The sequence below is a fragment of the Nylanderia fulva genome, unplaced genomic scaffold (genome assembly GCF_048542155.1).
Source record: "Nylanderia fulva isolate GAGA-0341 unplaced genomic scaffold, ASM4854215v1 Scaffold944, whole genome shotgun sequence".
Lineage (NCBI taxonomy): Eukaryota > Metazoa > Arthropoda > Insecta > Hymenoptera > Formicidae > Nylanderia > Nylanderia fulva.
Genome location: NW_028191073.1, coordinates 1 through 21,727, shown reverse-complemented (window position 1 = coordinate 21,727; position 21,727 = coordinate 1). Strand labels below are relative to the sequence as shown.

Sequence of the window (21,727 nt, the reverse complement as noted above, 5' to 3'; positions counted from 1 at the left end):
AATTATGTGTTTTTTTTTATATTTTTAGATATATAAAATATTTTGGTATAATTCTTTGTACAATCATCTCATTTTAATATATTTTCTGATATAGAATAAGTAGGCCGCACATCTGAAACATTATGTATAAATTTCTTTATGCTTCATTCTTATATGATATTTCATAGGTGTATCGCTAGATGATAGGATGAAATTTTTGTCATAGATATCGCGTGTTGCACGTTGTTTGTTATATTTCTTAAATAAATGCCTCCTCCATTGAAGAGATTCTCTGTATAAAAAAAGATATAAGTTGTTGGAATTGATAAAATTTTAAAGTCTTGTTTAAATCTTGCATGAATTTGCAAAATCTGCAATTATATTAATATCATACTAAATTTAATATCATTAGTAAGCTTTTATTGTCTTTTTCAATTATTTCTATGCCTACTTGAATCTTCGATATTCTTAAATATCAACATTAAGAATTTATTTCAAAATATAAAAATCTTTGCTCTTTATTAACATACCTGTTTATACTTATACAAATGCAACACACTATCAATTATAAAAGTTTCAAAATAAAATATATTTATAGATGGCAAATTTATTACGCGTCATATTTTGCATATACTGAAAGTGTTAAAAAAAAGTTAATAAACTAATTAATTTTTTTAAATTTTATACTCTATTAATTCTTCTGCACTAATTCAAATTGTTGTAATTACAATTTTTTATATTTTATTATTTTTATTAATTAATACAAGAAATATAGCAGAGAGAATAATAAATTTATTTTATTTATCGCGTTGATTCTTACTTGACATTGCATACAAAAATAGAGCATACTATTTATATCTATAATATAAAAGTTGAAAATATATGTATATATGTATATGTCAAAAACATCTGTCCATTATGTTGGCCCAACTATCTGTAGATTGATTTGTAAATGAATTATATATAATGATAATTATTACGGCATATTTTACGTTTTCATTTATGTGTTCTACTATTTAAAACGAATTATGAAACACAAGCTATAAAATTCTTGCTTGGATTGATTTTTTGTAAATAAATGTCTCAATAAACACTTAAACCAAGTTAAATTATAAAAAATGGTAAATTATACATAACTGTTATCTGCAAGACCCTCACAAAGTTCTTTATTTTTACAATTGTTTATATTATATACTAATATCCGATTATGTTAGTGCGGGTATGTTATCAGCACATCACAATGCACTTTGACTAATGTCATAGTGGTTAATTCATGTCTAGTTATAAACATTCCATAGAAATCTCTTAGTAGCGACAACATCTAAAAAAATAAATTAAACATGAACAAAGATTAAATGTTAAACAAAGATCTAATTGTAAATTAAAAAATGAGAAATTGTACATTTATTCTTTCCTTCCTATACATATAGAGTGTAATATATTGATTCTTTGTAAATTTACAAGTACATTAATAACTTAAAATTAATAGAAGTAATAAATAAGTAATTTTCAACCTCTTTAGTTCTTATCGCGGTGTAGTGTTCTGGAAAATGATTAAAACACATCGGGAAATGCTCGTCTTTTATGTGAAAACATCGCGCATCGTCTAAATTATTAGTGACGCTGTAAACAATTAAAATATTACCTTAATCGTTATTAATATTTTTATAATAACAAATTATATATGTATGCGTTTAATAAGAAAAGAAAGATTACCGAAAAATTATGATAATGTCGAATCTAATATATATCTATACTTACAATTTTGGTTTCCAAAATATACAGGTTTCAGTTTTAACAAATACTACATCGCATCGTAAACCAAGCCTTCTAGCCACGCTATGATATATTGTAACTACAATGATATCTTGACCATATTTAGTTTGTAAAACCTGTGCCAAATATAATACAGAATAAATTAATCAAAGCGAGAGAATATTAAAGGAATGCCGATCATGATTGTTTTACCGACTTCGAGTTCAAGGGCTTTTCTTTTTATTGGCTATATAGGTTGAACAATTTTTTTTCACAATTAAAGTACTGATAATAATGAACGGGGAGCGCTGTGATTTTGTATAGAAAACAATAAATGTTAAGAAATTACAGTTTTTATATCCGTTTGTTGCATCAGCTCATAACAATACTTATTTAATACAAAAGTATTTTGCAGATTATTTAATACAAAAGTATTCTGCAGATTATTTGTGCACAAAATATGGCGTCCTTAATAGAGATAACATAAAAGAATAATACAGAAGTAATAAAAATGAGATTAAAAGCTTGTATCAGCGGATTCGTACTTGAATGAATTATGTATGTATATACCCAGTAAGCAAGAAATATTTAATCAACATTTTATAATGTTGATTTTATATAAATTTTCCAAACGTTATGATATAATGTTGTAGAAATATGTTTAAAATATTATTAATAAATATCTTAAAAAATATTTTAATTGATGTTTTATAAATGTTTTAAAAATATTATTCAATAACATAATGTGCTCTCAAAATATAAATAAAATATTTTAAAGGTTAATTTCAACATTATTGAAACCTCTAAATCAATGTCAAAGTTTGTTCATAATGATGTTGCATACAATGTTAAAAAGTACATATTTGACAGCAATAATGACGTTGTACCAATGATTTTTTGCTTACTGAGTATACTTTGCGTGCGGAATCGATGTCGAGGCATAAAACAGCAAAAATTTGTAGCCGGACAGCGCTTCCCATTCATCATATTATAGGTATTTTTCATTGTAAAGGATTTTTCAATCTGTATATTCAATCACAGAAAAAAAGGAATCCTTGATTCAAGTATATTTTTATTCTTGAACGCTATTTGAATGCTCTTTGTGATCACAAATTTTCATTTGCCTTAATAATAAATAAGTTTGTGTAAAGTATATTTTATCCTTAAGATATATTCTTGTTTTAAAAATCGCATATATGGTAAAAACAAACTTAGTCACATTTGAACTAAGAATTATTATATTTATTTGAAAGTACCGCTTATATCCGATGCACACTTGTCACTTGTCCTTGCAATATTTATAAGTAAATTTCAGCTTCAACCAAGAATATTTTGCACTTTGTTTTAAGGATAAATTATCCTTTATCCAAAACTATTTATTTTTAGCGTTATTATAAGGATAAAACATACTTGAATCAAGGCGTATTTGCATTCTCTCAAGGATACTGTTTTTTTCTGTGATAAGAACTGAATTAAACCTAACTTAAATATGGCCCATAATTAATATGTATTATAATCTATAATAACTTACATAATCTATACACAAACAATTGATAAGTACGCGAAAGGATCTGCATGGTCGAAAGTTCAAGGTGCCAAATATATATTCCTGGAGTGTATCCATAATCTGCGTACTTTCTGTTTCATTCCAATGATTATCTTCGATATTGTTGGTTTTCCAATAAGAAAAAGTTTCATCAGACGTAGAGAATATCGAATGGTTCGGATGCTTCTTTCTAAGAGAATTCAGTACCTCTTGTGCGATTGTATCCAATGATGCACTTACATTCGTGTAACATACATCTTCTCGAACTTGAATATATTTTGCCACGAAAGTACAAATTTCTTCCAAAAGCTGTTCTCTTTCAGGTTTCACTATATATCTGTCCAACTCATTTCGTATCGAAGATAGCTTTTCATAGTGAGACAATTTTATTTCGCAATATCTTTCGATTGAATTGCGATCAATTTTTCTAAAAAAATTATGTATTGAAATATTAAGTTAATCAATAAAATAAAACATTAAATTGTGATAATAGTAGCACTATAATATATATGAAGATCTTACTGTGGAGATGGTGATAAGAAGTATTTAATCTCGTCAATATAGAACAAGTATTTCATCTCATCTGCAGAGGTAAGTCTTCGAAAAAAAGGTTCATTTTCAAACAAACGATTCAAATATTCATCTATATTATCAATGAATCCGATTACATCATCGATTGGGTCAATGTCATAATTTTGATTTGATTTATTGTTGTAATAATAATCGTAAAAAAGAATGTGAGACAAGCAGTTTCGCACCTGTGTCGCACAAGTTAGGCCTTTTGCAAGAAAGTTCATGTTTTGTCCATCCTTTGTTTTCTTAAAAATTTTATATTGTCTCTTTACATCGGGCCATCTGAAAAACATAGTTATAAAAAAATGTTAATTATAAAAGGGATACAATAATATATATTTATTCATATTTATAAATATTTTTAAATTTTGATCGGTTTACCGTCTACTTTAAGTATTTTTATGTGCTATGATTTTAAACCAAAATTATCTTAAAATTACTCTAGATAAATTATATAGTAAAGAAAATACTTTTTTTTATCTATAAGATGCAGATATAAAGGTAATACGTATTTTTATTATCTATATGCTGATAAGATGATTCCAAAGTTTTATCTATATAATTTTATTTATGTAACAGCAAACACTAATGATATTAAACAATGTAATTGTACATATAATTTTTCAAATTAATAAATTTTTTTAAGTATTTAATTCAAAGCATAAGTATATATGTCTCTTCTTTTTATACTTTAATCAAAAAAATTAAAAAAAAAATATTTAATATATTAATTTGTAATTTAATTTATACTTGAGTGAATAACATTAGTTTTATATTTATTTTTGAACTACATATTCCTAAAAGTATATTAAAACTATATTTTCAAATTTTGATTATAATATGTATATTTCGTAATTCAATACGTGTATTCTATATCAATTAATAAACATTAATGTGCGTATGTATGTATATATTATGTTTCTTTTTAAATATTTTGTAGAACAATTTTTTTGAAAGCATAATTACATACAATGTCGACTGTGCTTATATATGTTACTTGGCACGTTTTTCCAATTATAAAGATTTTATTGTGATTTCAATGCTATTTATAAAAAAGAACCGATAGAATAATATCAAATCTGTTTGTTTCTATCACGAATATATATCATATATATAATTTTTTTATTTAAAAATGCAATTAAATATATTGAAGAATTCACATTAAAATAAATAAGCAAAGTTACTTTTAAATTTTATTTTTAACAATTAAATCTAAAAAAAATATTTAATGACTGAATATTTTTCGATCGATACAGGCCAACTAATATTTATTTAATTAATCACACAACGTTTTATAGAATTTCTGTTCTTCTCCAGTGTACTGTCAAGTGAGCAAAAAACCAAAATTATATGGTCGAAACACCGTGGTCGAAAAATGTGTAATTAAATAAACATCATTTGAGTGAATAACATTAGCGAGTATCGGTCGAAAAATATTTGGTCTTTCAATTTTTGGCAGCTGAAAATTAAGAATTCTAATAAGTATATTATTAAATGTTTACATTCCATATATATATACTTATAAACATATTATGTATGTATTTATATATATAACGGTAGAGTTCGCCAAATTTATTATTGAGCAATAAAAAAAATAATTAAGTAAGATAAAATATTTATAATATACGTTCTATGCAGAAGTGATATACATTGTGCGACAGGCGTTAATGAGACAAAATAACGAAAAGATTTACAAACCACAAGAATTACCTTTGAGATAACTTTTTTTCCAAGAACTTGTCATATTTGGCTGCATAACGAAATTGCTTGCACACGCATCGAAAGTTGATGATATCTTCAATAGTGTGTACATTATCGTTGAGAATGTGGCTTATCATCTCCTCTGGTAAGCACGTTATCTTATAATCAGACATTATGAGAAACAAAACACAAAAAGGAATGTAAATTAAAGTGATTGCAATAAACTATTCGCGTAATTCCTTGCTTTTTGCAGTACAAGAAATGCGTCTGCCGATTACGAAGAGCACAGATGTGTGTTTGAAGTCCACGAGAGACGTTTCCACACTACAGACGGTCTGTTCTTTATTATGAAATGTGACCTCAAATTTTAAAGCGTTATTGCTTGTTTTCGCTAAGATATAGGTATAAGGATCTGCCACGGCATGCGCAGAAAATGTAATTTAGAACTAGCAAATTTACCATTTCTTCTATGCGCTTGAAAGATAGAACGTGGTAAATAATTCATTTATTATTTATTTTATTATCAATTCAATTCAATTCAATTGAATTGAATTGAAAATTTCACTAATTTCCATGTATTTATATATATTATGTAATATTTAAGTTTGATTAAAATAATATTATTCAAATTATTATTTTAGTAAATTTTACTAATTTTCATATATTTATATTTTACACTTTACGATTCTAGTGCTTTGCATTGTGTCGACTTTTTTTTTAATTTGGAGTAGTAATAATTTTGCGAAAATCATGCATGAGAGAGAAATATGGATCGCAAATAATATGAGTTTGGAACAAAAATGAAAAAGTATTTTTACTTAACGCGTGACGTTCATATTTGTTAAACGCACAAAACTTAACAAACTTTGGCACAGCCAATTTAGATGCCCATATGTATTACCAAACATTTCAATGTCTAAATAATGTTCTAGCGATATAATTCATATAAATATTTTTATTGTAAATCGAGACTTTTATTTTAGCTGAGAATTTTATCTGTAAATATTTGCAAAATGTAAATCTCTCTTTCTTTTCATTTTGTATCGAAAATATTTTATAAAATTTTATTTAAATTAATAATTTATATTATATACAATATATAAATTGTATATAGTAAAAATAATACATGATAAATCTAATGAATATATTAAATTAATGTAACACTTTAGTTTCAGTGTCTATCAAACTTTTATTAGAACACTCGAACCTTCTGTTTTATTTTTCCAAAATAAATTTATTATTTTTTAATTAATAATTAATTAATTAAAAATAGAAAAAAACACATAATTGAGAAACACATGCTTAGTGAAGGAACAGCAAATATACTTCACATTTAAGCACAGAATACATTTAATGTCATTCAAAATGTAACATTCTATTTTCCGTTTCTTCTAAACTTCTGTTAGAACACTCATCTTGTATTTTATTTTTCAAAAATAAATTTATTAATTTTACAATAATATTTCTTCAGTAATCGAGCTATTTAATCGACTTATAATTCTCTATATCACGTTATGCAATAGTTTCCACCCCGTATATACGCGCGAGTAAAACCACATAAAATTGTCGAATATTCTTCAAATATGTACATTATTTATTAAAAAGAAATAAAGATAGACAGGGAGGGAGAGAGAAAGAAAGATTGAAATATATTTCATAGTATAAATAATGTCGTAACAATACTAATAATTCGTATAAATATTCGTATTTATAAATTAACATTAAGGCACGCGCTCCGTACGTGCTGCGTGCTATGACCTTGGCCGCGCTGATAGCTGACAGCGCGCGACTGCGCAGTTCGAGTCGAGCTACCGCCGCGGTCGGATCTCGCGCGCGTCGCGCGTTTTCTCGCATCTGTCGTGTATTTTGTCGCGAGTCGAGTGACAGACGCGTGCGGAAGTACGGGACACGCGTGACGATTGATATGTCGATCGAATTGCGATCGGAACGATGTGAAAATACGTCGCGGGTTTCGTTAATAAAGTTGAAAGTAAACTTTTTCAAACGCGACGTGTGCGCCGCGTACCGTAGTCAGTGTTCTCAACAGTGCAACCGGAAAGTGCGCGAGTTGCTGTCAGTGGTGCCACGTGTCAAACGTGAAAATCGCGCAGTCGCGAAAAGGAGCGAGAAAGTCGTTCGTCGTTGAGTGAAGTTTTTTTCAAGCTACGCAAACGCGTAATGCATCGCGAGTGTATATGTGTATTGTGCGTCGGAATAAATGATTGTCTACAAGGATACATAGACAATCGTCGCGGCGGAGCTCGGAATAATTTCAGAAATTGGACGCTTCCTCGCAGGTAGGAATAAGTGAAGTTTGCCGCGAATTTCGGCGACTCAAGCGACACCTTATTATTGCTAAAACGCAGTCGCGATAAAGACGTGCCGAATGAAAACGAGAAAGAATATCACATATATTTGTTTTCGCGAAGGACTGAGAAGCGGCGCGTACGTATTAATAAAACTAATTAAAACTATTGAAAATAAATATTGCCTGCGAGCGAGTATAAAATCGGAAATACATATCAGAAAAGTTGTTATTAATTTTGTTCGCAGACTCGTTTCCAAATACTCTACAATCGCTGCAAAACATGTTGACAATCTCACCGTGGATTTGCACGAACCCGAGAATCGCGTGTTTAGTGTATTTTCGTAAATTCTTCGCCAAGAATGAAGGTTTTTTTCCCCGAGTCGTAAAATTTTAAAATGGTACGTGTGTATCGCGTCGCGAGTGTGCTTGAGTTTGTGCGAATAGAGTGTGAAGAGAGAATCGGCGATAAGCAGGTGGTCTTCGTGGCCGAGCTCGGGCTGCTTCTGAGAATTGAACGAGTCGAGGGTAAGCTTGAATTTCTTGGAGTCACAATTGTTATGTCTTCGTTGCTGTTAGTCTTCGACTTTTCACGTTTTCCGATCAAGATAAATTTTCTGCGGCACTTCTCGTAATATATTTTCTAAACCAAATAAATTTTACGATTATATGTATAATTATACAATTATTTATATATAATTATATATAACAAATTTTTACCTGGTCTCCGTACTGACATATAATCTCGAAAAGCTTGATAAAATCTTTAGTATTTTTTTTTATTACGTTTCGCGCAACATCTGTATCGGAAAACTTGTCAGAAATTGAACGAAATATGTACAGATCTCTCCCCATACAGCACCGATAGATTGCAAAAACATTACAACAATCTTTCACCGCAATATTGCAATATTGCAAATTCACTGCAAAATGTTGCTACATCATTGCTGTTGAATTGCAGCAATGTTAAAATGTCCGCTTTTTGGAAGATTGCAACAAAATATTGCAATGTTATGAATTTGCAATAATGCATTGTTATTGCAACTATAAACTAATGTTGCATATACAGGTATATAAATGTAAATAAATTATTAATGAAAATATGTTGTAGTTAATTTATATATATTACAATATATAAATTATAGAATTTGGATTACATGCAATATTTCCGAAATATTAATGTCATGTTGCTACAAGTGTGCTGGAATTTTGTGCACCTATATCTCTGCAATGTCTGTATAATGTTGCATTGCAACTTGCAACATTGCAACGTTGCTGCAATATAATTGCAATAATCTGTGCTGTATGGGTCGGGTGGGCTATAAACTTTGAATACTGTATTCTAAATATATTCCGAGGGTATGATAAATAATCTACGCTCTTCAAACGTCTATAATACTGTTCCGCTTCTTCTCGACGTCCACGGAATCTAAATCGTTGCCGAGGCTGCCGACTCGACCTCTCAATCCTCCACCGCCGACTTGACCGGTCGCTTTGAGCTTCTCTTGCATCTGCGCCAGAATGTCTCGCATTCTTCGTATCTGCGAATCGCGAATCGTCAGTTGATACAGTGCGATTGATATTTAGGAAAATCATTTTTGTCAAAATTAAATTGGAACAGGGTTGGGTAATTTCCAAATGGAAAGGATCGCAACGTTCAAATTAAATAAAAATTTTTAAAATAAGTTGCACTGTGAAAAAAATTTATTAACTTGACTAAACCTTTCAACTAAATATTATTTTGTTAATTGAACATATATAAAAATATTTAAATTAAATATAAGATATTAAATCTATAACAAAACATATATTAGTATTTAAGTCAAATATGTATTTCGTGTTAGACTTAATATATTATATTTAATTTAAACATTTGTATATGTTCAATTAACAACGTAATATATATTTAGTTAAAAGGTTTATAGTCAAGTTAACACATTTTTTTTAGTGTGGCTTTTATTAATCTTGCGTATACTTGAAAATGTTTTTTTTTATTATATATTATTATTAAATTATATCAGGGTCTGGTAAGTTCATGATTTTTTAAAACTAAGTTAATTTAAAGTTAGTTGCTTATAAAATTAATTTAATTAAGTTGTCTGAAGAAAAAATTAACTCATTGTCAGTTAGAGTGAAGTTAAAATTAAATTAACTGAAATTAAATCAAAAGTTAGTTTTTCAAAACATTATTTATATTAAATTAGAATTTTGTTTGTTAATATTTTTAAAATTTATAATAACAAATAAAGAAATTTTCATTTTGATATAGAAATATATTTATCTTATAATTATAATTGTGTGTGTGTGTGTGTGTGTGTGTGTGTGTGTGTGTGTGTGTGTGTGTGTGTGTGTGCGTGCGTGCGTGCGTGCGTGCGTGCGTGCGTGCGTGCGTGCGTGCGTGCGTGCGTGCGCGTGCGCGTGCGCGTGTGTGATGACAAATGAACAAAAATTAATGATGACTTTAATTTAAAAATACATTTATAACTTACAAAAACCAATAATGATATTCAGAGATTAAAAAATTAACTTGGGAAAAAAGTTAATAAGTTTAGGTCAAAAATAATTAGTTCAAGTTAAAAATTGATACATTTTACATTTATTAAGCTATGTTTAAAGTTATTTAGCACGCACGCACGCACGCACGCACGCACGCACGCACGCACGCACGCACACACACACACACACACACACACACACACACACACACACACACACACACACACAATTATAATTACAAGAAAAATATATTTCTATATCAAAATCAAAATTTCTTTATTTGTTATTATAAATTTTAAAAATATTAACAAACAAAATTCTAATTTAATATAAATAATGTTTTGAAAAACTAACTTTTGATTTAATTTCAGTTAATTTAATTTTAACTTCACTCTAACTGACAATGAGTTAATTTTTTCTTCAGACAACTTAATTAAATTAATTTTATAAGCAACTAACTTTAAATTAACTATTTAACTTTTTTTTAAACTTTTAACTTATTATTACTCAACCATGAATTGGAAATATATTTTCTTTAATTGTTCACTGAAAAAATTGGTTAACTTGACTAAATCTTTCAACAAAATATTATTTTGTTAATTGACCACATAGACATATTTAAAATAAATATAACATTGATATAAATTTAACAAAACGTAAATTTTATTTAAATAGTAATATATGTTTAATTAACAAAATAGTAATTTAGTTGAAAGGTTTAGTCAAATTAATAAATTTCTTTCTAGTGTATAAATGACAAATTTTGAAAATTATTTTCTAATTATACAGGATATTAAAAACTTATATCGACACATGGAGAAAGAAGACTTCAAAATTAACATTTTTTATTAATACTAATTTTCTCTATAATGTTTAATTTTAATAGGTACTACATATGAAATACGAGTTTGTGACTTTTTAGTTTATCATCTGTAATAAAGTTATTGGAGGAATTTTTGACCATTTACTGTGTGTGTGTGTGTAAAAAGAGAGAATTATTTTTATGCATTTGTTGAACATATATTAATATTTAAATCAAATACACGTTTTTTATATTTAATGTTACATTTCATTTGAATATGTTTAATTAACAAAATTTTTAGTTGAACGGTTTAGTCAAGTTAACAATTTTTTATTATAAATATAAAACTCAGTATAAATAAACATATCGTAGAGAAAAATAGTATTAACCAAAAATTTTGAAGTCTTTTTTTCGATTTATCGGTCTAATTTTTTAATATCCTGTGTAATTAATTATATAAATAATTATATATTTTAATTAAATAAACTAATAATATCGTTCCTACCTCTTCGTCCTTCTGTAAAAAAAGCCTGTCAGTATCGGATATACTGTTCTCGAAATGCGGTCCGGAATCTCTCTTCAATTTACTATTAAGAGAAAAAACAACAAGCGTATTTATCCTCGATTCTCCGAAAAGAAGACTGTAAAGATTAGCAAATGCAATTAAAGCATAAGTGACAGGAAGAAAATATATCATGCACTCTTTAACTATAGAAAATATCTATTTTACATTATTCAATTTTTCTTGAAAGGATTAATGCAAAACTAATTTTCGATTTAATTACCATACGTCAGAATAATCGTACAGACTATGCGAACTCAACGCGGATGTTTGTGAATAAATCTCAATTCTAGATTTTAGTTCCTATGTTTTCGTCTGATTCCCTTAAGAAAATGTAGAAAAGCAAAATATATCGATCCAGAAGTTGCTGAATCGAGAACTTAGGAATTAAAATAGAGATTCTAAAATTGAGAACCAAGTTGAAATTTATTCCTAAATAATCTTATTGTTAGCACTATGCAAATTCCGTGCTTCGTGCACAATTATATGACATAGGGGAAAAATTAATTTTTATTATTTAAAACACAAACCTTCGCCTTCGGCTCGCATACCCTTGTTTATTTCGAGACTAACTTTCTTATTCATTAAGTATATTTGTTCATTTATTTTTCAAAAGTTTATATTAATCACTAAAAAAAAACTAAATAATAATATTTATATTTATCGGTTTTTCACTTATTCTTTTGGTAGCTCTTGGAGAGGTGCAGAGATATTATGAAATTGAAATAAATATCATTAATTTAAAAGAATTATTTATCTTATTAAATTTGTCGCAAATCTTGCGTTTCAGAATGACCTTAAATGTGTTTTATAACCGAGTGTGGAGTATATTTGCTGTTCTAAGCAGGTGTGTTTCAATTGTTTTTTTATATTTTCAGATATATAAAATATTTTGGTATAAGTCTTTGTACAATTATCTGATTTTAATATATTTTTTGATATAGAATAAGAAGGCCGCACACTTGAATCATTATGTATAAATTTTTATATGCTTTATTTTTATATGATATATCACAGATGTATCGATAGATAATAGGATGAAATTTTTATCACAGATATCGCATGCTTCACATTGTTTGTTAATACCTTCTAAAAAAATGCCACCTCCATCGAAAAGATGCTCTGCATAAATGATACGATGAAAACATTCTTCGTTAATAGTTATGTTAAACTTTGTTATGATTTTTATTCCATTAAATTTATGTTCTTCCTTTGATTGTCTAACGGAATTAGTTAATATATTTTACATCATGATAAATGCGCCGTATAATAAAATCAAAGAATGAATTTATAAATTTATAAAATACAGCACAGACATTTAAATTAATGTTCAGATTATTAATTTTTATTCAATTAAATTTGTTTAAACTTATTTTAATTTATAAATACGAATATTTATACGAATTATTAGTATCGTTACGACATTGTTTATAATATGAAATATATTTCAATCTGTTTTCCTCTCTTTCTTTCTGTTTATTTTTTGTTCTTTTTAATAAATAATGTGTCAATTTTAAGAATTTCGACAATTTTATGTAATTCACTCGCGCGTATATACGGGGTGTAAATTATTATATACCGTGATGTAGAAGATTATATATTGTTTAAATCGCTCGATCACTGAAGAAACATATTTGTAAAATTAATAAATTTATTTTTGAAAAATAAAATATAAGATGAGTGTTCTAACAGAAGTTTCAAAGAAACGGAAATTAAAGTGTCACATTTTAATGACATTAAATGTGTTCTGTACCCAAATACGGAGTACATTTGCTGTTTCATCACTAAGCATGTGTTTCTCAATTATGTGTTTTTTATATTTTCAGATATATAAAGAATTTTTTTTTGTATAAGTCTTTGTACAATTACCACATTATAATATATTTTAATTTATATTTAACGTTGTTCGTTATATTTCTTAAAATAATGTCTTATCCATTGAAGAGATCCTCTACATAAAAGAAAGATATAACTTGTTGGAATTAGTCAAATTTTAAAGTCTTGCTTGAATCTTGCACAAATTTTCAAAATCTACAATTATCATACAATATATTATACAAAATTTAATATTATTAATACGTTTTTATTGTCTCCTTCAACACAAGAGTATTATATATATTTCAAACGATAAAAATCATTAATTATTAATATATCTGTTTTTACTTATTCAAATGCAACACTATTAATTATAAATGTTTCAAATTAATAGATATTAATAAATGGTAAATTTTAATTATGTCATATTTTGCATATACTTAAAGTATTAAAAAAAAGTTCATAAATCAATTAATTTTTCTAAATTTATAAATTTATAAATTCTACTGCACTAATTCAAATTCTTGCAATCACAATTTTTCTTATTTTATTGTTTATATTAATAAATACAACAAATATAGCAGAGAACAATAAATATATTTTATTCGTCGTTGATTCTCAATTGACATTGCATACAAAAATGGGACGTAGTATTTCTCTACAGAAATCGAACATATACGTATATATACATGTATATGTCAATATGACATCTGTCTATTATGTTGGTCCATGCAACTACGGCATATTTTGTTTTTATTTATTTGTTCTACTATTTAAAACGAAATATAAGACACAAACTGTAAAATTTGTACTTTAATTGATTTTTTTGTGAATAAATGTTTCAATAAACACTAAATCACGTTAATTTATAAAAAATTGTAAATTATACATATTGTTATGTAAAAGAATTGTTATCTAAAAGAATCTCACAATATTCAATATTTTTACAATTGTATATATTATATACTAATATGCGATTGTTAGTGCACGGATGTACTTTACTCATATTGTACTCATATTTCTTAAAACATGATGACAAAAATAGACACAGATGCAGGCTCATATGCTACTCAAAACACGGACATATGATATCTTGAAACTGTTTGTAAAAAATGTCATTATGAGTATACATAAATATGCTCAAATTAATATAATTACTCACATTTTGCATCATATGTATATAACTTGCACTCATAATACTTATATAATGCTCTATTTAATTATCTCCATATAAAAGCAAAGCTCTTATTATATATCTTTGTTCTTTTATAAATGCGGCAACAATATTTGTTGTATACACCAACATCTAAAAAAATTAATTAAACATGAATATAAAGACGACATGTAAACAAAAATGTAATTATAAATTAGAAAATGAGAAATTGCACATTTCTCTTCTTTCTATACATATTTAGTGTAATTTAAATAAGTAATTTTCAACCTTTCTAGTTGTTAAGACTCGTCCCCAAATTAATGATCGATTATTAATAAGACAATTCGGGTAATCCTTGTATTTTATGTAAAAATTTCGTGCATTTTTTAAATTATTTGTGACGCTGTAAACAATTAAAATATTACTTTAATCATTATGAACATTTTTATTATAAAAAATTATATATGCATGCGTATAATAAAAAAAGAAAGATTATTGAGAAATAATAATAATGTCGATTCTAATATATATCTATACTTACAATTCTGGTTTCCAAAATATATAGAATTTATTTTCAATATCTAGTACATCGCAACGTAGACCAAGTCTTCTAGCCACGCTATGAAATATTGTATATACAATGATATCTTGGCCATGTTTACTTTGTAAAACCTGTGCCAGGTATAATACAGGATAAATTAGTTAAAGCGACAGAATATTACGAACAACATATAGCATATACATATATGGCTCATAATTATATATGTATTATAATCTATAATATCTTACATAATCTATACACAAACAATTGATATGTACGCGAAAGGACTTGCAGGGTCGAAAGTTCAAGGTGCCAAATATATATTCCTGGAGTGTATCCATAATCTGCGTACTTTCTGTTTCATTCCAATGATTATCTTTGATATTGTTGGTTTTCCAATAAGGAAAAGTTTCATCAGACGTGGAGAATATTGAATGGTTCGGATGCTTCTTTCTAAGAGAATTCAGTACTTCTTGTGCGATTGTATCCAATGATGCACTTACATTCGTGTAACATACATCTTTTCGAGGTTGAATACGTTGTACTATGAAAGTACAAATTTCTTCCAAAAGCTGTTTTTTTTTCAGGTTTCACACTATATCTGTCTTACTCATTTCGTATCCAAGATAGCTTTTCATAGTGAGACATTTCTATATTGCAATATCTTTCAATTGATTTGCGATGAATTCCTCTAAAAAATTTGTATATATTGAATTATTAACTAATGAATAAATACATTAAATTGTAATAATAGTAGCATTATAATATATATGAAGATCCTACTGTGGAAATTGTGTTAACAAGAATTTAATCTCCTTAATATAAAACATATTTTTTAGCACATCTATATGCTCATGTGTCCTTTTAGGAACAAGAAATTGATTTTTATATTCATCGATATTACCGCTAAATTTCATGACATTTTCGAATGTTAATACATTAGCAAATAAGTCAAAATAATTTTGATTTGCTTTATTTTTGTAATAATAATCGTAAAAAAGAATTAGAGACAGATCATTTCGCAATTGAATCACAGAATTCATGCCTTCTGTAATAAAGTTTATGTTTTTTCCATCTTTTGTTTCCTTAAGACTTTCATATTTTTTCTTTGCATAGGGCCATCTAAAATACGACCATAAAATATTGTAATAAATATTTGATAATGATACTAATTGTAAGTGTTGTGTCAAGATTAATTTAAAATTAGCTAGATAAAGATGAGACAAAAGTATGTAATTCATCTTAAATAGGATAAAGATGATTTTGTTTTAAGTATATCTAGACAAAATATATAATTATATGGCGATATATCTAGATAATTGTTAATATTTAAGATTGCTTACGTAAACACAGTTATACAAAACATAAATTATAAGAGGAATACAATAATATATGTATTTATATTTTTATTTATAAATTTTTATCGCTTTACTGTCTAGTTTAAGTATTTTTAAGTGCAATGACTCTACACCAAAATGATCTAAAAATTATTCTAGATAAATTATATAGTAAAGATAATAATTTTTTTATCTAAAATGCAGATATAAAGATAATTTATATTTTTACTATCTATATGCAGATAAGATGACGCCATAGTTTTTCCATTTAATTTTATTCAGATAACACATAGCAAATTTTGATGATAGTAAACAATGTGATTGCACAAGTAATTTTCAAATTAATAAATTTTTTGAAGTATACAATTCAAAGCATGAGTACATGTATGTCACTTCTTTATATACTTTAATCATAAAAATAAAATATATAATATTCAATTTAAATTTTTAGTTATCTATGTAAATATTTATTTTTGAACTACATATTCCTAAAAGTATATTAAAATTATATTTTCAAATTTTGACTTTAATATGTATATTGCGTAATTCTATATGTGTATTCTACATGCTATTAATAAACATTAATGTTTGTGTGTGTGTATATTTAAAAATTTTTTAAAATAATTTTTAGAACAATTTTTCCGAAAACATATTTACATTCAATGTCGACTGTGTTTATAAATGTTACTTGGCATGCTTTTACTTTTATGAAGATTTTATTATGATTTCAGTTATTTATTTGAAAAACCGATAAAAAAATATCAATCCTGTTTGTTTCAATCACGAATATAAACTTTGTGTGATTAATTAAATAAACATCATTCGGCCAGTATCAGTCGAAAAATATTTAGTCTTTTAATTTTTGACAGCCGAAAATTAAGAATTTTTATCAGTATATTATATTTAACGTTTACATTCCATATATATATATATATATATTCAATTCAATTCTTTATTCTTACCCTGAGGGATTGAAGGCGCTTTTGAAGGAGCGTTCCCCAACCTTACACGTTTTATAGAATATCTGTCGTTCTCAAGTGTACTGTCAAGTGTGCGATGGACCAAAATTATGGTCGAAACTCCGTGGTCGAAACAATGTGTGATTAATTAGACAAACATCAATTGGCAAGTATCGGTCGAAAAATATTTGGTCTTTTAATTTTGACAGTTGAAAATTATGAATTCTTATCAGTATATTTAACGTTTACATTCTATATATATATATATATATATATATATATGTATGTATATATGTATATGTTATTATATATGTATAACGGTAGAGTTTGCCAAAATTATTGAGCAATAGAAAAAAATGAAAGCGAATAATTTAATATGCAACATGTCTAATTTTTCGAATATTTTTTATTTATTATTTAATAATAATGTACGTTCTTCGCAGAAGTGATATACATTGTGCGACAGGCGTTAATGAGACAAAATAAAAAGATTTACACATCACAAGAATTACCTCTGAAATAACTTTTTTTCCAAGAACTTGTCATATTTGGCTGCATAACGAAATTGCTTGCACACACATCGAAAGTTAATGATATCTTCAATAGTGAGTACGTTATCGTTGAGAATGTAGCTTATCATCTCTGGTAAGCACGTTATCTTACAATCAGACATTATGAAAAACGAAACACAAGAAAGGAATATAAATTAAAGTGATTGCAATATACTATTCGCGTAATTAATTTCTTGCTTTTCACAGTACACGAAATGAGTCTGCCGATTACAAAGAGCACAGATGTGTGTTTGATGTACACGAGAGACGTTTCCACACTACAGACGGTCTGTTCTTTATTATGAAATGTGACCCCAAATTTTAAAGCCTTATTGCTTGTTTTCACTAAGATACAGGTATAAGAATTTGTCACGGCATGCGCAGAAAATGTAATTAAGAACTAGCAAAAATTTCCACTTTTTCCTGTGCACTTGAAAGATAGAACGTGGTTAATAAGTTATTTATTAATTATTCTTTATTATTATTATTTATTTATGTATTGTTCGCTATTTAAGCTTAATTAAAATAATATATTTTTTCAAATTTATCAGTTATTTAAAATCTTACTAATTTCCATGTATTTGTAATATTTATTATTTAAGCTTAATTAAAATAATTTTATTTCAAGTAATCATTTATTTTATTAAATTTTACCAACTTTTATGTATGTATATTTTACAATTTACAACTCCAGTGCTGTGCATTATGAAATGTTCTCGATAAGAGAGAAAGGGAAAGAGAGAGATTTACATTTTGCATTTTTCAAATCTTTACAGATAAAATTCTCAACTAAAATAAAATTTCCGATTTACAATACGAATATTTAATAAATGATGCATGTACAAATAGTTTATATAAGAATATTTTACAATTATATGTAGTTTTATTCGGGCGTATATATGGGGTGTATATATTTTAGTAATCTAAACTTTATAAGAATTTAAAATTTTATGGATTAAATACAAACTCAAAATGAACAGACTATGCGAACTCAACGCAGATGTTTCTGAATAAATCTCAATTTAAGATTTTATTTCCCTTTGATTATGTTTCCTTTTGATCTCCCTACAAAGATGTAGAAAAGCAAAGTATATCGGTCCAAAAGTCGGCTGAATCGGAAACTGAAGAATTAAAATTGAGATTCTAAAATTGAGATCAATTTGCAAAATCTGAAATTATGCTAATATCATACAAAATCTAATATCATTTATAAGCTTTTATCGTCTCCTTCAATACAAAAGAATTATGTATATTTGAAAATATAAAAATCATTGTCTTTTATTAACATACTTATTTATACTTATACAAATGCAACACACTATCGATTATATATGTTTCAAAATAATAGATATTAATAGATGGCAAATTTATTACGTCATATTTTGCATATATTGAAAGTGTTAAAAAAAGTTATTAAACTAATTAATTTTTTTATTTTAAGATTTATTAATTCTTCTGCACTAATTCAAATTAATGTAGTCACAAAATTTTCTTACTTTATTATTTATATTAATGAATACAATAAATATCGCAGAAAGATAATAGCTATATTTTATTCATCGTTGATTCTCAATTGTCGAACATGTATGTATATATGTATATGTCAATAACATCCTATTATCTATTATGTTGGTCCAAATCTGTAGATTGATCTGTAGGTGGATTATATATTATGATAATTTCCACAGCATATTTCACGTTTTCATTTATGTGTTCTACTATTTAAAATAAGACAGAAACTGTAAATTTTTTACTTTGATTTTTTGTGAATAAATGTCTCAATAAACACTTAAAACACGTTAAATTATAGAAATTTGTAAATTATACATAATTGTTATCTGAAAATATCTCACAATGCCCTTTATTTTTACAATGGTATATGTTATATACTAACTAGCGATTATGTTAGTGCGCGTATGTTTTTTACACATTACAATTCACTAATCCCAAATAGATTATTATGTGTCCATATAAACGTTTTAACACAATCTTTTATCATGACCAACATCTGAAAAAGTTAATAAAACATAAAAAAAGATTAAATGTAAACAAGAATCTAATTATAATGTAAGAAATGAGAAATGTACGTTTCTTTTCTTTCTACACACATATAATGTAATTTATTAATTGCTTGTCAATTTACAAGCATATTAATAACTTAAAATTAATAGAAGTAATAAATAAGTTTCAACCTTTTCAGTTCTTATTTTGATGACGTCATGATTTGTTTCACAAGACTTGTAACCTGGTAGATAATTATGAAGACAATTCGGGAAATTTTCGTCTTCTATGTAAAAACATCGTTCATTTTCTAAATTATTCGTGACGTTGTAAACAATTAAAATATTATCTTAATCATATGAAAATTTTTATAATAAAAAATTATATATGTATGCGTATAATAAAAAAAGAAAGATTATCGAAAAATAATGATAATGTCGAATCTAATATATAACTATACTTACAATTTTGATTTCCAAAATATACAGATTACAGTGTAAACATTTATTAGATCGCAACGTAGACCAAGTCTTCTAGCCACGCTATTAAATATGGTATATACAATGATATTTTCACCAACTTTACTTTGTAATACCTGTGCCAGGTATAATACAGAACAAATTGATCAAAGCGAGAGAATATTAAGAACAATATATAATATATACATATATGGCCTATAATTATATATATTATAATCTCTAATAACTTACATAATCTATACAAATCCATTTGATATCTTTGGGTGAAAATGAGGAGATACATGCTCGAAAATTCAAGATGCTAAATATATATTCCTGGAGTGTATCCATAATCTGCGTACTTTCTGTTTCATCCCAATGATTGTCTGCGATATTGTTGCTTTTCCAATAGGAAAAAGTTTCTTCAGACGTAGAGAATATCGAATGGTTCGGATGCTTTACTCTGAGACAAGTCAGTACCTTTTGTGCGATTGTATCCAATGATGCACTTACATTCGTGTAACATACATCTTTTCGAAATTGAATACGTTGTGTTATGAAAGTACATGTTTCTTCCAAAAACTGTTCTCTTTCAGGTTTCTTTATATATCTGTCCAACTCATTTCGTATCGAAGATAGCTTCTCATAGTGAGACATTTCTATATTGCAAAATTCTTGGATTGAATTGCAGTCAATTTTCCTAAAAAATATATACATATTAAATTATTAACTAATGAATAAATACAATAAATTGTAATAATAGTAGCATTATAATATATATGAAGATCCTACTGTGGAAATTGTGTTAACAAGCATTTGATCTCTTTAATATAAAACATATATTTTAGCACATTTATAGGTTTATTTATACGTTTAAAAACAAGTAGATTTTCATTCAAACGGTTTACATATTTATCGATATTACCACTGAATTTTTTTACATCATCGAATTCCAATACTACATTATTAATTGAGTCATCGAAATAATTTTGATTTGATTTTTTATTGTAATAATAATCATGAAAAAGAATTAGAGACAAATAATTTCGCAATTGTGTCGCAGAATTTATGCCCATTGTAACAAAGTTTATGTTTTCTTCATTTTCTTCTTCTTTAAGACTTTCATATCTTTTCTTCGTAAAGGGCCATCTGAAATACGACCATAAAATATTATAATAAATTTTTGATAATGA

General features: G+C 26.6%; 3 protein-coding genes and 1 long non-coding RNA gene across 6 annotated transcripts; 1 reads left to right on the top strand and 3 right to left on the bottom strand.

Moving 5' to 3' along the window:
- Nucleotides 1–760: 760 nt before the first annotated feature.
- LOC114945033 (uncharacterized) lies at nt 761–5,921 on the bottom strand. 2 transcript variants are annotated; one of them, XR_014926478.1, is made up of 7 exons: nt 5,564–5,921; nt 3,803–4,135; nt 3,266–3,707; nt 1,741–1,871; nt 1,494–1,602; nt 1,117–1,300; nt 761–913 (listed from the first exon to the last, which is right to left on the bottom strand). XR_014926478.1 is itself a non-coding variant. In XM_085490028.1 (6 exons), the coding sequence occupies exons 1-6, from the start codon at nt 5,725–5,727 to the stop codon at nt 1,190–1,192; spliced, it is 1,290 nt and encodes a 429-aa protein (XP_085346154.1). In that variant the 5' UTR covers nt 5,728–5,921; the 3' UTR covers nt 761–1,189. The 2 variants fall into 2 exon arrangements, 1 of the variants encoding a protein (XP_085346154.1); XM_085490028.1 differs by having other exon boundaries at nt 761–1,300.
- A 1,423-nt stretch (nt 5,922–7,344) lies between these two features.
- LOC146719562 (uncharacterized) lies at nt 7,345–18,161 on the top strand. The gene is made up of 2 exons (XR_014926480.1): nt 7,345–8,387; nt 17,968–18,161. It is a non-coding gene; the product is annotated as an uncharacterized LOC146719562 (long non-coding RNA).
- Nucleotides 14,442–18,161, bottom strand: LOC114936534 (uncharacterized). Of its 2 annotated transcripts, XR_014926479.1 has the most exons (7): nt 18,037–18,161; nt 16,012–16,350; nt 15,477–15,919; nt 15,229–15,359; nt 14,976–15,090; nt 14,697–14,840; nt 14,442–14,633 (listed from the first exon to the last, which is right to left on the bottom strand). XR_014926479.1 is itself a non-coding variant. In XM_085490029.1 (6 exons), the coding sequence occupies exons 3-6, from the start codon at nt 15,567–15,569 to the stop codon at nt 14,751–14,753; spliced, it is 429 nt and encodes a 142-aa protein (XP_085346155.1). In that variant the 5' UTR covers nt 15,570–15,917; nt 16,012–16,350; nt 18,037–18,161; the 3' UTR covers nt 14,442–14,750. The 2 variants fall into 2 exon arrangements, 1 of the variants encoding a protein (XP_085346155.1); XM_085490029.1 differs by having other exon boundaries at nt 14,442–14,840; nt 15,477–15,917.
- Nucleotides 18,162–20,536: 2,375 nt separating this feature from the next.
- Nucleotides 20,537–21,191, bottom strand: LOC146719561 (uncharacterized). The gene is made up of 2 exons (XM_085490030.1): nt 20,787–21,191; nt 20,537–20,686 (listed from the first exon to the last, which is right to left on the bottom strand). The coding sequence occupies exons 1-2, from the start codon at nt 21,189–21,191 to the stop codon at nt 20,537–20,539; spliced, it is 555 nt and encodes a 184-aa protein (XP_085346156.1).
- Between the last annotated feature and the right edge of the window lie 536 nt (nt 21,192–21,727).